General features: G+C 34.8%; 1 protein-coding gene across 4 annotated transcripts in view; it reads right to left on the bottom strand.

Moving 5' to 3' along the window:
- Positions 1 to 16,070, bottom strand: part of KANK1 (KN motif and ankyrin repeat domains 1) — a 292,071-nt gene that overhangs the window by 64,177 nt on the left and 211,824 nt on the right. Inside the window, exon 1 of one of the 4 annotated variants that reach the window (XM_051962377.1) lies at positions 6,608 to 9,043. The exons of 2 other annotated variants lie outside the window; for them this stretch is intronic. In XM_051962377.1, coding sequence (XP_051818337.1) covers positions 6,608 to 6,746 — 139 coding nt within the window. In that variant the 5' untranslated portion in view covers positions 6,747 to 9,043. Of the gene's footprint in view, positions 1 to 6,607; positions 9,044 to 16,070 lie in introns of those variants that run through there. One more of the 4 variants, XM_051962359.1, reaches the window with a different exon arrangement.

Genomic DNA, 16,070 nt, shown 5'->3' with positions numbered 1-16,070 from the left:
ACTTGGGTACAGGGGAACTTTAATGCACACATTTTAGAGTTTACTTCATGATCATAGTACAAAGCCAGAATTAAGATCTAGATGGTACTGAGTCCGAAGCTAAAATCCTGTTATACCAGCAGATCTCAAATGTTTTGATCCTAGGAATGCTTTAAACCTCTGTTGAGGACCCCAAGAGTTTGCTTTTTTTGTAGAACAAACCTAGCAACATTTATCTTTTCAGAAATTATAACTGATAAAATTTTAAAATATTTATCAATTCATTTAAATTAACAATGACAAAACTATGATATATTAACATATTTTTATTAACAAATTACATTTTTAAAAAAAAAAACTTGATTATTAGAGTGGCATTATTTTACTTTTTGGAGGGAGAGGGAGGGAATCTATTAATGGAAGATAGCCAGAATCTCATATCTGCTTCTTCATTCAATCTATCAAGATACAGTGTTTTGGTTAAAATATCAAAAGAAAATACAGCCTCATGCAAATATGTTGTTGGAAAAGAGAGGAAGATAAGGCAAATAATATTCTAGAATTATCGTGGAAAAGACTTTTTTACTTCGTGGATCTCTCTGAAAGAGTCTCTGGGACTGCCAAGGGTCTGTAGACCACACTTTGAAAATTGCTTGGTTACACTAAGCAATTAGCAGATGGGCTCTGATAGAAGCAAAGAACCAGGAGCTTAAAATACATCACCGAGGAGTCAGAAACTTTGAACTAGTGAAATAATATTTGAATTGTGAATTCTTTTCAATTTCAGACAACTTCCCATATTAGCATTTTCATCAGGTAAAATGCTGGAGTCTAATCTTTGTTTTTAACAGACAAATTATCTTTTTTCTTTGATTTTGGAAAGAATTAAATTCAAAGCATTACTTTCAAATCTGGCAGCATTAAAGGTTATTTTGTTTATTAAAAAAAAAAAAAAAAGAAATGGTTAATATATGTCCAAATGTAGTCTCTGATAAAACTGAGTTCGAATCTAATTAAAAATTTTACGAACTATATAAAAACAAATGCTGATGTACTGACAAAAACTTGAATTTGAGTATGAAAAATAAAGTTTCATGTTCACTAAGGCCCTTTTAGTTCAAAATATTTAAGTGAATAAGAGAAAATTATATATTTAAAAAAGATCAAAAGAACATTGAGGTGGAGTCACAGCTGGAGAAGCCTGAGGGGAAAAAAATCTCTTTAAAGACTCAGTAGCAGATAAGAAATTAAAAAAAAAAAAAAAAAAATCAGTATCATTTAAAAGACAAAACAAGCCAATTAAGCTTTCTCTTTTAAAAATGTTATTATGAAACTTTTGTTTTTATGGGATGAAAGAGCTATTTTAAAATTAGTGGGAAGACCAAATGAAAAAGAAAGAAAAATGTCATTGTTGGAGAAATTATAGGGAGTCAAGCATATAAATGATACTGTGAATTGACCCAGTCAGTTGGAAAAGCAATAAAGAACTGCAAAAAAGGTGACTGAACTTCTCTTTAAACCAGTGATCTCAGTAATGGGTATTTGATAATTAGAGAATAAGGACAGAGACAAGGGTTTGACATATACCAAAATATTTGTACCAGCACTAGTTGTGCTAGCAAACAAATGGGAATAAAAAGAGTTTTCATTTTATTAGGAAATAATTAACACATAACTTAGTTGGTTAATGTTCAGTTAAAAGTGACATGTGAGGAATTCACACAAGATTTATATGAATTGATGCAATATGAACTAGATAGAATTAGAATCAAACAGTAAGCACTGTATTAGTGCAGAACAATATTTACAGCTACTAAAAGGAAAACAAATGATCAAACATACATTCCTCCTCATAGCAGAGATAGAAAAAGCAGAATATGGCATTACACCAATTGGTTTACTTAACTATTCTTTTGTTTGTTATAAAGACAGAGTTCAAGGTTAGAAGTAAGAGTGTGTTAGTGATTATATATCCAGAAACAACTATGATGTAAGAATAAAATAGATCAGTACCTTTTCTTTTTTTCATGAGGAATTTTCTTATAAAAAATTTTGCATTTCATCAAGATGATTGGTTGCTAGGAGTAACTTTGGCAAAAAAAAATCACCATATGTAAATGATGGGCAACACCTATCTGTTGACAATACTTGTTAGGAAGCAAGCTATACTCAAGAGGATGATGGAAAAACACTCCCTTCTGATTGGAAAATGGTAGTCAGAAACTTATCTTTTCTGAAAAAGAGAAAACAACACTTCCTCACCCACCACTCCAAAATCCAAACACACAAAAAAATTGTTCTTTTTATCGTCTTTCCCTTAATTCGATCTCACTGGAAATACTATTCACCTCTTCACAATGTTGGCATACTTTTACACCAAATGCCAGGCCCTTTTGACTTTTTACTGCCTTATCACTGACATTCTTCCCCTCCTCTAGAAAGCCAACTGCACTAGTACCAGTACAAGCCTGCACTAGTGCCAACTTGAACTGTATCATTGTTCTCCTAACCTCCTTTCTGCCTCTGCTTTTCCCCTTTTAGACCTTCCTTTGACCCACCTACCCACTATGCTTCATAATTCTGAAGAAGCCTAAAAGTAAATTTTAAATCTTGAATTAGTTGGTGGATCATTCAAGAAAGGATATATGCATTGGACTTTTTGAGAGAAGTTACTAAAAAATTACTAGGACATACTGAAAGGATTTTTGAGGCCAAATTGTCTCAAAAGGATAAGACTGACATAATAATTCAGAGTAGGTTACAAAGAAAATAAATTTAAAAAACTTAAGTGATAATAATCACAGTTAAGGACCAAATGAAAATGATGTAACCCTATTTAGGTATGTCTTAAAAAGCTTGAGCAGTGATACATTTTCTATATGTGGGGGAAAAACCCACTCAATCTAGTAGAGTTCTCTTTAATATTTAAATTTAGCTTTTTCCAAGATAATTTTTATAAATAGAATACAATAAAAAAGTTTAAAACATACTTATTTTTAGAAATATAAAGGATGAACATCGCAAAAATTATGCCCATGGACAAAAGCCTGGGAGTTGTGTCTCAGTCAAAGTTGGGAGAAGTAGGATGCTAAATCCATCTTGCTGTGCTTTATAGAATCAAGGCAAGAAAAGCATGCCAATAGGATATTTCCATCTTAAGTTGGTGCTTGGCAATATGAAGATGTAAATATAGAGAGCAGTGACCATACTTGGACGGATGAATAAAGGTCTACCTCTTGTTTCATGTCTTATGGCTAACCCCCTACTCCACCCCCAAAATATATTTCAAGCATTGCCCAAGAGGTCTGACAAAGAATGAGGCAGATCAAAAAGACCAGCCCAACTAGTGCTTCGAGATTTTCTTTTCTATTGGGTGTATACAAAGTTTCAGCTATTAGAAGGAAAAAAAAAATCCCTCTCAACATCTCACACCCACTCTAATGGGAACAAGTGCTGATATTACTGAATATTCAAGGAAAGTCTATCTTGTAGTGAATATCTCTGAAAAAGGAAGAGTTCTGTTTATCAAAGGAGGTTCAAAACAACAGAAGGAGGAGACAGGTATCAACTACAGGACATAGAGGGTGCTATGGATGAGGTCATTTGTAGGACCTGTCAGGCAGGTTCTCCTAATCTGTCTAACCAAACTTTCCCAGTCTCCTTCACTGGTTCATTGTCCTTTGCAGGTCCTTAAGTGTGGGTACTCTTCTAGGCCCTTGTCTCTTCTTTTTCTTGAATGCTAATCTCATCTGCTGCCACAGATTTTAAGTATTACTTCTGGGAAGGTAATAATCTACCCAGAACCAGACCTCCCTCCTTGAGTATGGGCATTATGGTTTTGTTTTGTTTTTTAATCTATGAATACAGAACCCTAAATATAGTCCTTAGCACGTATTAAGCATGTAACAAATTTTTGTTGATTTGTTTAACTGAACTTGCTTAAAATGGACTACTTGTTTTTCAACCCCACAGAATATTGGAGCAGAGGGAACAATCCTATCAAAATAACTGAACCCTTAAACTGGAATCAGAGTGAGTTTTCTAAGATTATTTGGTACTCTATAGTTTGAACTTTTGATTTTGCTAAAAGTCAGTCATGGAAACCATTTCAAAATCTAAGTCAGACATTAACTAATTACTAAATGAGAAGGAGAATATAGGGAATATATAAAGATCTTAGAAATAAATTTTTTTTTTTTTAAAAGTTAAGTCTTACAGTTCCTAGCCAATTTACAGTCAGGATATGGATTAAATGCAGTCAGGTGACTCAGTGGATAGAGCACTGGGTTTAGGAATCAGAAAGACCTGAATTCAAAGGCAAGCAAGTCATTTACCTCTGTTTGCCTTAATTTACTGGAGAAAGAAATGGCAAACCACTCCAGTATTTTTGCCAAGAAAACCCTAAGTGGGATCATGAAGACTCTGATTCAACTAAACAAACATTGACTAAATAAATCAAGGTAGGAGAAAGAATGAGACTGAATTCATTATTCATATTCTCACTTTCTCTCTTTGAAGTTATTCATAGTACATTATCATACAATACTGTGTTTTACCATGTACAATATTCTCCAGATTCTGCTTATTTCATATTGCATCAGTTCATGTAAGTCTTTCCATGTTTTTTAAAGAGGTTCCTGATCAGCCATTCTCCAATTGATAAATGGTCAAAGGATATGAACAGACAATTTTCAGATGATGAAATTGAAACTATTTCCACTCATATGAGTGTTCCAAATCACTATTGATCAGAGAAATGCAAATTAAGACAACTCTGAGATACCATTACACACCTGTCAGATTGGCTAAGATGACAGGAAAAAATAATGATGAATATTGGAGGGGATGTGGGAAAACTGGAACACTGGTGCATTGTTGGTGGAATTGTGAACGAATCCAACCATTATGGAGAGCAATCTGGAATTATGCCCCAAAAGTTATCAAACTGTACATACCCTTTGATCCAGTAGCAGTGTTACTACTGGGCTTATACCCCAAAGAGATACTAAAGAAGGGAAAGGGACCTGTATGTGCCAAAATGTTTGTGGCAGCCCTGTTTGTAGTGGCTAGAAGATGGAAAATGAATGGATGTCCATCAATTGAAGAATGGTTGGGTAAATTGTGGTATATGAATGTTATGGAATATTATTGTTCTGTAAGAAATGACCAGCGGGATGAATACAGAGAGGCTTGGAGAGACTTACATGAACTGATGCTAAGTGAAATGAGCAGAACCAGGAGATCATTATATACTTCAACAAGTATATGTATATGAAGTGTATGAAGATGTATTCTGATGGAAGTGGATTTCTTTGACTAAGAGACCTAACTCACAGTTTCAATTGATCAATGATGGACAGAAGCAGCTACACCCAAAGAACACTGGGAAATGAATGTAAACTGTTTGCATTTATGTTTTTCTTCTCAGGTTATTTTTACCTTCTGAATCCAATTCTCCCTGTGCAACAAGAGAACTGTTTGGTTCTGCACATATATTATATCTAGGATATACTGCGACATATTTAACATATATAGGACTGTTTGCCATCTAGGGGAAGGGGTGGAGAGAGAGAGGGGAAAAATCGGAACAGAAGTGAGTGCAAGAGATAATGTAAAAAATTACCCTGGCATGGGTTCTGTCAATAAAAAGTTATTATAACAATTAAAAAAAAAAAAAAAAAAAAAAAAACCAGGTTCCTGATCATCTTTTCTTTTTTTATTTTTGACAGGTGATTTAATCTTAATTTTTCAACTTCTTAATAATATTTTATTTTTCCAAATATATGCAAAGATAGTTTTCGGCATTCATCTTTGCTAAACTTTTGTGTTTCAAATTTTTCTCCTTATCTCCCCTCTACACAGCAAGAAATCTGATATGTTAAATGTGTGCAATTCTTTTAAACATATTTCCATATTTGTTATACCATGCAAAAAAAAATCTGACCAAAAGGGGAAAAAAAGAGGAAGAAAAAACAAACAACAAAAGGTGGAAAATATCATGCTTTGATCCACATTCAGTCTCCATAGATCCCTGTCTGGATGCAGATGGCACTTTTCATCACAAGTCCTCATTGTTGAAAAATTGCTCATTATTTCTTAAAGCACAGTGGTATTTCATTACAATCATATACAAGTTGATGAACTCCCATTTGAAACAACAGTGTTTAACCTTTTCCTTCCCGAAATTTTCTAGGTGAAAGCAAATTTTAAAATTGACTTATTTGAATTTTATTCCCTGCCTCCCTTTTTAAAATGTCTCCCCTCTATTTGTGTTTAGGGAACTTATATAAAGTTAAATGATTAAAAACCTACTAGCTTACAGAAGACAAAGAAATATAGACCAAGTGGTCTTGAAAATACAATAGATAATCAGATATTGGATATAAGGACAATGACATTTAGTAGAATAGGAAACAAAACCATAGAGCATAAAGTGTGCAAGATTGAGGACCTAGGTTTGGGTCCTATGCTGCTGGCTACTGGTAAACATTCAATGAGAAGGTTGATCTAAAAGATAGTTCCCCTTGAACTTTGAAATTCTACAACATTTTGTAACACGTGGCCTATGAAAGGTAACACAGCAAATGAACAGAAAGCCAGCCCAGTTTCAAGTCTGGCATTGGCAAACCTGATTGTGTGACTCCAGGCAAGTTGGTTAACTCCAGTGCTCCAGGCAATTCTATTATGTTCCAGAGGTTTGCATAGAGAGAAGTTCCACACCTGCAGCACCCTGAAGAGATCAAAGATCCAGTCTTAACTAATCCCATCAAAGGAACTCAAGGTATGAAATGAAATGGTCCTAATACTAAAAAGAGCTAATACTTCTATAAACCTTATAAAGTTTACAAAATGCACTACATTTAGTATCTTAGCTGATTCTCCTAATAATAAAAGGCACTACTGTCTCCCTTCTGACGAGAAAACTGAAGTTGATTTCTCTAGGTCACCAAAATTAATAAAGCATAACTGAGGCAGAATTCAAACTCAGGTCTTCTTAACCCCAAGTGCAGGGCTTTTTTTTTTTTTTTTTTTTTTTAAACAATACCTATTCATAACAACTATGGGACTTAATAGAGTGACTCTCAGTACAATCTTTATTCAAAGAACAAGATGGGGAAGAGAGAATTGTATGGCAAGAGTTCAGGAAAATAACTGTTGATTAGTCAGAACAAATGTCTTATATGTAGGAAGTTACTGATGGAAACCCATATGGAAATACAAGATTATTAAAATGGAACAAGAAGAGCTTACATCCTACTGCAAATTGTGTACTGCAATGGACTAGAAGCCTGAGAAAGCTCATCCTACTTTAGGTATCGGGGTCAGAAAACAGAAGCTGGTCTGGGAAAGAACAATGGAAATAAGTCAAAATAAGGCCAAAAGCAGAGTACAGAAGAAGAAAGGAGAGGATGTTGCCTGATTCAACTCAAAGGAAGCTAGAATTATGTTTGGAGAGAGAAGAATAACAGAAGAAGAATGCTCAACCATGGCTAATCTTGAAAACCATCCTTAACAAAATAGCATTGTGTGGAGACTCAATATATGAGAAGGGAAAACTTTCACTTAATCTCACAGTGTGTTCTGTGTACAAAAAGGAAGTGAAATAGTTCCTCATACTAGTTTGCATCTGACCAATAATATACTGAATAGATTTTCTGTTCAATCATTTATCAGCAGAGGGCTGAATGGCAGAATTTAGGTAATACTCTAAAATTAATCTATTTTCACAAGTATCTTATTTGTTTAACTCTCCCCTATATCTCCACTTAAATCTCCCCTAAAACACCACCAAAATCTGAAATCCTCACAATTTGCTGAGTTGGACAAATTTTGAATTTTAGCTTTGCCAGAAAGGGAGAATTGATCTTTAATAAGTGATTCAGTTTCTTCATCCATAAAATGAGAGGGTTCAATTAAGTGGCTATTAAGTTCTCCTTCAGTTCTAAATCTGTGATTCTCCACAAGCTTACTTCAAGGAATCCAACCAGAGAGCTAAAAAACGATGCCCCAGAGGGACAGCCCTAAATCCTAAAAGGCTTCAGAATTAAATGGAGCCAGGGAGATTCCCTGTCTCCTATTTTTCTACTTAAAATCAATATCCTCAGGTGGTGAAAATTCCAACTACTACTTTTTCTTCATGTGCCAAGTGAGTTTTCTAGCATCCTCCTAGAGAACACAATTATTACTTATACATGTGTGTGTTTGTGTGTGTCTGTGCACACGTTTACATGTAAGCTCAGAAGTTAAGGCCCTATCAGAAAGGTAGAGAGTCCATTATTCAGCCTGTGCTGTTGTGTCTATTTTCTCTCCCATTTCCAAATGTGAACCTGAGGGCAGATTGGGAAGCTGTGTAAAACATTCATGATGTGTTAATGGAAAATCTGGTAGCACAGTGCCCTAGGATTTTGCAATTTTCCTGCAAGCTGCAATTGTTGATTCTATGGCCCCCACCTCCATTAGCCCCCAGCCAACCTCTGCTCTACTTCCCCAGGCCCAAAGATTTCCAGCTCTCCACCCTGGTTTGTTTTAAATGATTATAGTGATTCACTACTTCTTAGGGTGGGGCAACAATTTTGTTGTATGTGGTATGAGTTTTACAGGTACTTCTGCATATATTTCTGCCAGAGCACATGAAAGGAAAAAAAAAATCATCCTTTGTCCTCAGAGCTGGGAAGCAATATACCAGCCTTGATAGCCAAAGAAAACAGTTCCCTGTAACCGCCCTCATTTGAATAGAAGGGGGAGGACAGTCCAGTCCACAATGTTGGGGGAAGTGATTCCATAAAGATATGTAGGAGATAAAGGGCACACATCAACAGCAGAAAGAAGAGAAAATGTCTTTTTATTTAAAGAAACTGGACTTGAGGTGAAGCATAAAGAATCTCATTCAAATGTTATGATTTACTATAGATTTGAAGAAAAAAACAACCCAACAAAAATATGCTTTTAAAGCTTTCAGACAGCCAACATAAAAGAAATTGAACAAAACCTTTCTAGGCAACTGGGTGACTTATTGGACAGAGGGCTCAAGAAGACCTGACTTGGAATCCTAACCCTGATATTTATTAGTTGCGTGAGTCTGGACAAATCACTTTTTTTGTGTCTCAGTTTCCTAATCTGTAAAATGGTCGGGTTAGATTTAATGATCCTAGTGTTGCTTCTAGGTTGAAATCTATGTCCTTTGATTTTCTTTGTAGGTCTTGTTAAGTTTTTGTGGTAATTTAAGTTTACTTCCCAAAATCCTTAGATGTATTTGATAGGAAAAGGCATTTTTGTTCTAGTTTAGAGGTCACTAAGAAAAGTGGGAAGGATTGGGGCAAAATTGGCAGGCTCAACAGAAATGGTGATTTTAAAAAATTCCTTGCAAAGCTGGGTTGATGTTCAAGAAATATGAAAACTATGTTAAGAGAACAATATTATAGGACTGGACTAAGTCATCTCTGATTGTACATAATTATAACTATATAATTTTATCAGAGCAGTCTTCCTTTGACTCAGAAACAACCTCAACCTGCATCCCAATTTCTCTTTATTTTGTGGGCCCCAAAATATTGTGGGGTAACATTTAGATGATAGTTATGCCTGTGGCATAATTATCTCAAATGATACTGTTTGGGACAAAAAGACCTACCCAAATTGACTACTACAGAGATCACTCATAGAAAGCAGAATTATTTATTAGAATCTTGAGAAGCGGCCCCTATCCTGGTCTGGGAGCAAAATTCCACAGCAAGATAGGGCCAGAGCCCTCAAAATGCTTTCAGCTTTTATACATTTCAGACAAAGAACCTCCAAAATCCCACCCTCTATATGTTGTAATTGGCCACTTAAATCTACTCCCCTAGTTGGTCAGTGGAATGTAGTAGACAAGGTGATATACAGCTTTTTCGGCCCGTAGTCCAGGCCTTATCTAAAATCACATGACTCCAGAGAAGCCGAAACTGAGGCCTAAAAGACTTGATCTACTTTAGAATCTGTAAGTTCTTCACCTTTTCCCACACAACACAATTAACAATGATTGCATGAAAACTTTAAAGCCACAAATATAAAAATTTTTAAAGGATGCTTCTTTAGCTATTTTACCTTACACAGAAACATTGAGACTCAATGTTCATGTTTTTGCCAGTCTTCTATTTTTCCCCTGTAACTGAATGCTAATTCAATTCATTCCTTTCAAATCCTGTAGTGACACCTGAAGGTTGAACAAGTTTCAGTTCACTTAGTAAACAAGAAAGAACTTTATTAGCTGCTCCCTCTAATGGTCAGAAAAAAGAAAGCTTCACGCACTCAGGAGAAGACAGTAAATTAGAAAAGATTCATTTGTTTTATAAGAAGAAGAAACAGAGAAAGGAAGAATATTTTTTCTAATTCCATTTTTAAAATAATTTTCAAGAATACAATAACAAAGAAAAATAAAATAATATGATATTCACTAGGTTTGGGATTAAGAATTTTATCATTATTTTTCTTGGTATATTTATATGTATATAAAAAAAGTAAATGGCTACTACTTCTAAAAGCATAGATTTAGAGCTAGAAGTTAAATGAGGTTCTCAAGGCTACATAGGTAGGATTGGGCAAATCTGGAAAGTGACACTGAGGTCTAACAAGTTCCAAGGACAGTAAGTCCTCCCATTTTCACCATTAAATTTCTATATGTCTGTGGCTATATTTTTCCATCAAAATTTAGGAAAATATTACTAGATTAAAAAAATATTCTGATTTGTAGTTGATCAATACATTTTTATTAAACATTTACTGTATGCTAGACATATGCTAGAAACTAGGAATATACAGAAATAACAATTACTGAAGTAAAATCAGGATGTCTTAAATGTGTGTGCATTTTTTATAAGCAATGTTTTGATATAATTGCCTCTCTTTACCAGAATTCAGTTAAAAAAAAAAACTACAAAAAAAAGTTTTAGGAAAAAAATTATATTTAGAAAGGTAACTTTATGATTTAAAATTTATTTTCCTAATCTGATATCTTGGTGAGGTAGAGAGGTGAAAGAAGTAGGTGAATTTTTAAAAAGGAAACCTCATAGTTAAGTAGGTGAAGACTATGTTTCTGAAGATTTTTTTTCAAAGCTATAAATTTTATGGATTCTAGATGGGAAAACAACTTTATACACACACAGGGAAGATGGGAGGGAAAGGGAGAGGGAAAGGAAAAGGGAAAGACAGAAAGGTGTGGAAGGAAAATATTTTAAGAGTTTCTAGCTATTAAAACCTTGGCAAATACTTTAAACAGAAATTCTCATAAATAACAACAAAAAAGAGCAAGGAAACAGTATGATACTATGGAAATAGCCTTGGATTTGGAGTCAAAGGGAGAAGTATTATGGTACAGTGAAGGTCCAAGTTTCAAATTCTGTTCAAATTCAAATTCTCAATTGCTTGCCATCTAGGGGATCAGGTGGAGGAAGGAGAAAATAAGAAACACAAGGCTATGCAAGAGTCAATGTTGTCAAATTATTCGTGCATATGTTTTGAAAATAACAAGTTTTATTTAAAAAAAAAACATTCAAATTCCCATGATATTTAGTGCGTATTATCTGATGTGACCTTGGGCAAGCCAAAAAAGGGATTAAAAAATAAATTTCCTTGAGCCTCAGTTTCCTCAGTTGTAAAATGAGGGAAGGAGTTAGATCAGATGGCCTGTGAAGTTCTTTCTAGAATCTGTGATTCTATGTTCTGGATTTGAATCTACTACAATTTTATACGTTTACTTTTTCAGCCTTGTTCATAAAATGAGAGAAATGGTCTAAATTACTGGTTATCAAAATCTTTTATCTTAGGATCTCTTTATATTCTTAAAAGTTACTGATGATCCCCAAAGTACTTTTGATTATGTGTGTTATATCAATAGTTACTATAGCGACACTAAAGCATCTTAATATTATTTTTTTATTATAGCTTTTTATTTACAAGATACATGCATGGGTAATTTTTCAGCATTGACAATTGCAAAACCTTTTGCTTCAATTTTTCCCCTCCTTCCCCCCATCCCCTCCTTCAGATGGCAGGTTGACCAATACATGTTAAATATGTTAAAGTATAAGAAATACAATATGTATACATGTCCATACAGTTATTTTGCTGTACAAAAAGAATCGGACTTTGAAATAGTGTACAATTAACCTGTGAAGGAAATCAAAAATGCAGGTTGGCAAAAATAGAGGGATTGGGAATTCTATGTAATGGGTTCATACTCATTTCCCAAAGTTCTTTTGACATCTTAATATATTAAGAAAACAGAATGTTCTTCCTATACCATCTGAAAGAGTCTCAGAACTTGCAAAGAACCTGAACCACATTTGCCAAGACGATTTCCTAGGTTCCTTCTAATCTAAAATATTCAAATCAATCAACCAGACAATCTTTTAAGTGGCTCTTTTAAGTGGCTACTATGTGCCAGGCACTATTATGTGTCAAGATACAAATTCAAAGAATAAAGCAGTTTCCATTGGCAAAGAGTTTACATCTTAACAGAAGGCCAGCCTCCCCTCTCAAGATCCTGTCCCAAATATAATGATTCATAAGTAACAACAATAACGACAAAAACACCTTCTCATGTGTGATTGTTCATGACCACTTGCAGAGGACTACAACAGAAGCCCCTTTACATAAAGGTCTGTAGGATAAGCGTAAATAGATCCATGACAACTAACACAGCCATGAGTAAGCTTTCCTATTATCAATTACTCAAAATCTTCAGGTCTCATTTGTGCCCCCAAAGTTATAGGTTCAGAACAAATGATGATGGGGCAAAAATGCCATCCTATATTTAATGTGCAAACAAACTCCTGCTCCTGGACCCACTTCTTTTTTCTCACCACATTCTAGTATATTTGCTTATTGTAGTTATATGCACTGTGCCCCTACTCCCCATCCAGTTTTAGCGACAGCTCTCAGAAATACTATGATTAGAAATCTGCTTACTGGAAAAACATGATACATATTTTTAGGAAGTGAAATCTCTTTTCTATATAGAATTGTTAACAGTTGTTAAAATTCAGCAGGCTAAGGTTTACAAATGAATGTTTTGCACATTTTAACCTCCAATTTCCAAAGACTTAATAATAGAATGAAAATGAAATCTCAAATAAGAAGCAGACCTGCTGTCTCAAATATGAGCATAGAATACCATAACCATTTGAAATGAATAACTAAACTTCTGATTGAGATCAAAAACATTTAAGTTGCAGAAAGTAAAAGTATAATCAATTTGGTGTGACTTTTGAGTGAGAAAACAGAAAATAATTAAGCAAGAACATCATTTTTCAAAGCGAAACTTTTTAAAAATCTAAGACCAATTGTGTGATCACTTTGCCAAAAATTATAAGATGAAACTTTTTTTTAAAATAAAGATTTGTAACAACTCCTTCTGTTTTTTCTTTCAGATCACATCAAAAATTGAAACCACTCTATACCAAGAAATGCAAGGGAGAAATGTCACAACTGTAGATTTTTTAACTGAGTTTTTCCCAGAAATTCCATAGCATAAACTTTTTGAGAAGGGGCAGAATCCAGACAATAAAGCATTTGTTGGACAGGGAATCAGAATAAGGAAAACAGCAACATCACCAGGTGCTTATATAGCTCTATGGCTCAGTTTGTCCATGGAAGTAGACTCAATTACAAAAAATTCTCAGTACTCACGCAGTAAATTGGCAAATTATCATACTGTGGTATCTTTTCAGCAGAAGTAGTTTAATCCTTTGGGAGAAGAATCAATCAACCTTCTTAGAAGAATGATAGTCACAGTTGAAGTTCTGAAGGTGGTCAACCTACCCACTTTCCCCACTTTTTAGAAATGATCCAAAAGGGTAAAGGTAAAAATCACAGAGTTCTTAAGTTTATCTCTGTTCGGCACTCTGACAGGAAGCAAATGACTAGATTGCAGGCTTCAACATTCAAATTAGCTCCTGCTAATCTGAACATAAATCACCTGCACTTGGTTTAGTAGGAGAGCTATTCATCTGTGTCTGAAATCTGATGCTTGTCCCATTAAAAATTGCTCAAGGTTTGAAGGAAGAAAACTTATAGGGTGAACCTAGTTGCATACTAACCATAAGCCTTAAGGGTTTGCAAGGCAGGCACGCCCCACGACTGGCAGAGAACTCTGAAGAAACTTTTTTCAGGTTCTTAGTTAACGAAGTGATTTCTTATTGAACCAAACAGGAAGATTCTGCAACTTAAGGGATTCAATTGCAGATGATCTCAAGCATTTTAACATTTAAAAGTTCAAACATGAGTGACTTTGTTTTTAAAAGAAGCAACCCTTACTATACTGAACTTTAGGATTCAGAAATATATCACCTATATAATATACAAGAAAGTAACTTCTGAGTTATTGATTAAAGCCCCACTCCTAGTGTATAACTAATCCACCTATAGTGACACAAAGAGCTAAAATAAATATGGATATTATCCAAATACAGAAATTTAAATTAATAAGTTACAGTAATATTTTTCCAAGTGCTTTTTGAAAAGCAGGAAGTGTAACACCAGCCCTGAAATCAGGAGGACTTGAGTTCAAATCTGGTCTCAGACATTTAACACTCCCTAGCTGTGTGATCCTGGGCAAGTCACTTAACCCTAACTGCCTCAGGGGGAAAAAAAAGAAAAAGAAAAGAAAAGCAGGAAGTGTTATAGAAATAGAAGATACTTTTTATTATAAATGTACATTTATTTTCTATCAAATTGGCTATACAAAATTGGTCATCCATATGATATTCTAAAAATCATGTTACATACAACCCTTATAGACAGGGAGGAAGCCAATCATTAACTACATTTTATTTTTTCATAGTTTTTTCGTAACCTACCTATTTTTCTCTTTTTTTTCTTTCTCTTTCTAATAAATCTTCACATATCACATTTCTTACTTCCTTTTGTAGTCAAATGGCAGCATTGTACATTGTCTAGATTCCAAAGACTTGGGTTCAAATCCTTTATTACTATATGGGTAACATAGGTAATTACTTAACCTCTTTGATCCTCAGTTTCCTCATAATTTATTTATTTGCAAGGCAAGTGGGGTTAAGTGACTTGCCTAGGATCAAGTGTCAGGTGTCCTGAGACCACATTTGAACTCAAGTTCCCCTGACTTCTGGCCAGTGCTCTATCCACTACACTATCTAGCTTCATTTTTAGAATGAAAAGGCTTAGTCTATATGAGTGACCTCAAACCCAAATTGAAATGGATCCTTTATTCTGCATATCAGTCAAAAAACTCTCCCTCTCCTCTTCCCCCAACTTCCCTCCTTCCCTCTCCCTCCCTCCCTCCTCTCCCTCCCTTCCTCTTTTTCTCCTCCTCTCCCTCCCTTCCCCATTCTCCTCTCCTCCTCTCCCTCCCTCCCTCCCCCACTCTTTCCCCTCTTCCCTCCCCACCTTCAGTAAACTGCACTGGCTCTCTACTGCCCTTGGGATAAAATGTAAAATCTTCTGTTTAGCTTTTTAAATCCTTCACAATATGGCTCCAGCATATTGTTTTAAATTTTAAACTGACAAACTCTGTTTTAAACATTGCTGAAGTATACTCAGAATCCTGTTTGAGGAAGGCTCCTGCCCAGAAGAAGACTGAAACGGGGTGGGAGGGAGAGTAGGGCAAAACTGAAGAATTTAAACTGATCTACCACCCTTTCATCAGTGCTCTTTGGTCCCATTCTATACTTAGTCTTATTAAAGTCCAGATACAAGTAAATGATAGATTATGAAAATTTCCCTCTCCCAATGAGATAAGCAGCTAAACTATTATGTTAGTTTATCTTAAATAAATATAATAATAGTTATCACTTATATAAAGCCTAAGCTATGTTGACATGTGTTGTGTCAATCACTTTATAAATATCTCATTTGATCCTCACAATAAGCCTGCATAAGGCTATACTATCCCCATTTTACAGGTGAGGAAACTGACACAGACAGGGTCACACAGCTAGTCAATGTCTAAGGCTAAATTTAAACTCAGATTTTTCTGACTCTTACTCCACTTGCTGTGCCACCATTCTGCTCCATGAATATTTGTATATGCTATGACTTGGAGTGGAAAGGTAGGAAGAATGCAATAAAGACCAAAAATT

The sequence above is a fragment of the Antechinus flavipes genome, chromosome 1 (genome assembly GCF_016432865.1).
Source record: "Antechinus flavipes isolate AdamAnt ecotype Samford, QLD, Australia chromosome 1, AdamAnt_v2, whole genome shotgun sequence".
Lineage (NCBI taxonomy): Eukaryota > Metazoa > Chordata > Mammalia > Dasyuromorphia > Dasyuridae > Antechinus > Antechinus flavipes.
The sequence above is the reverse complement of the archived record's forward strand: the minus strand, read 5'-3'. Positions and strand labels throughout refer to the sequence as shown.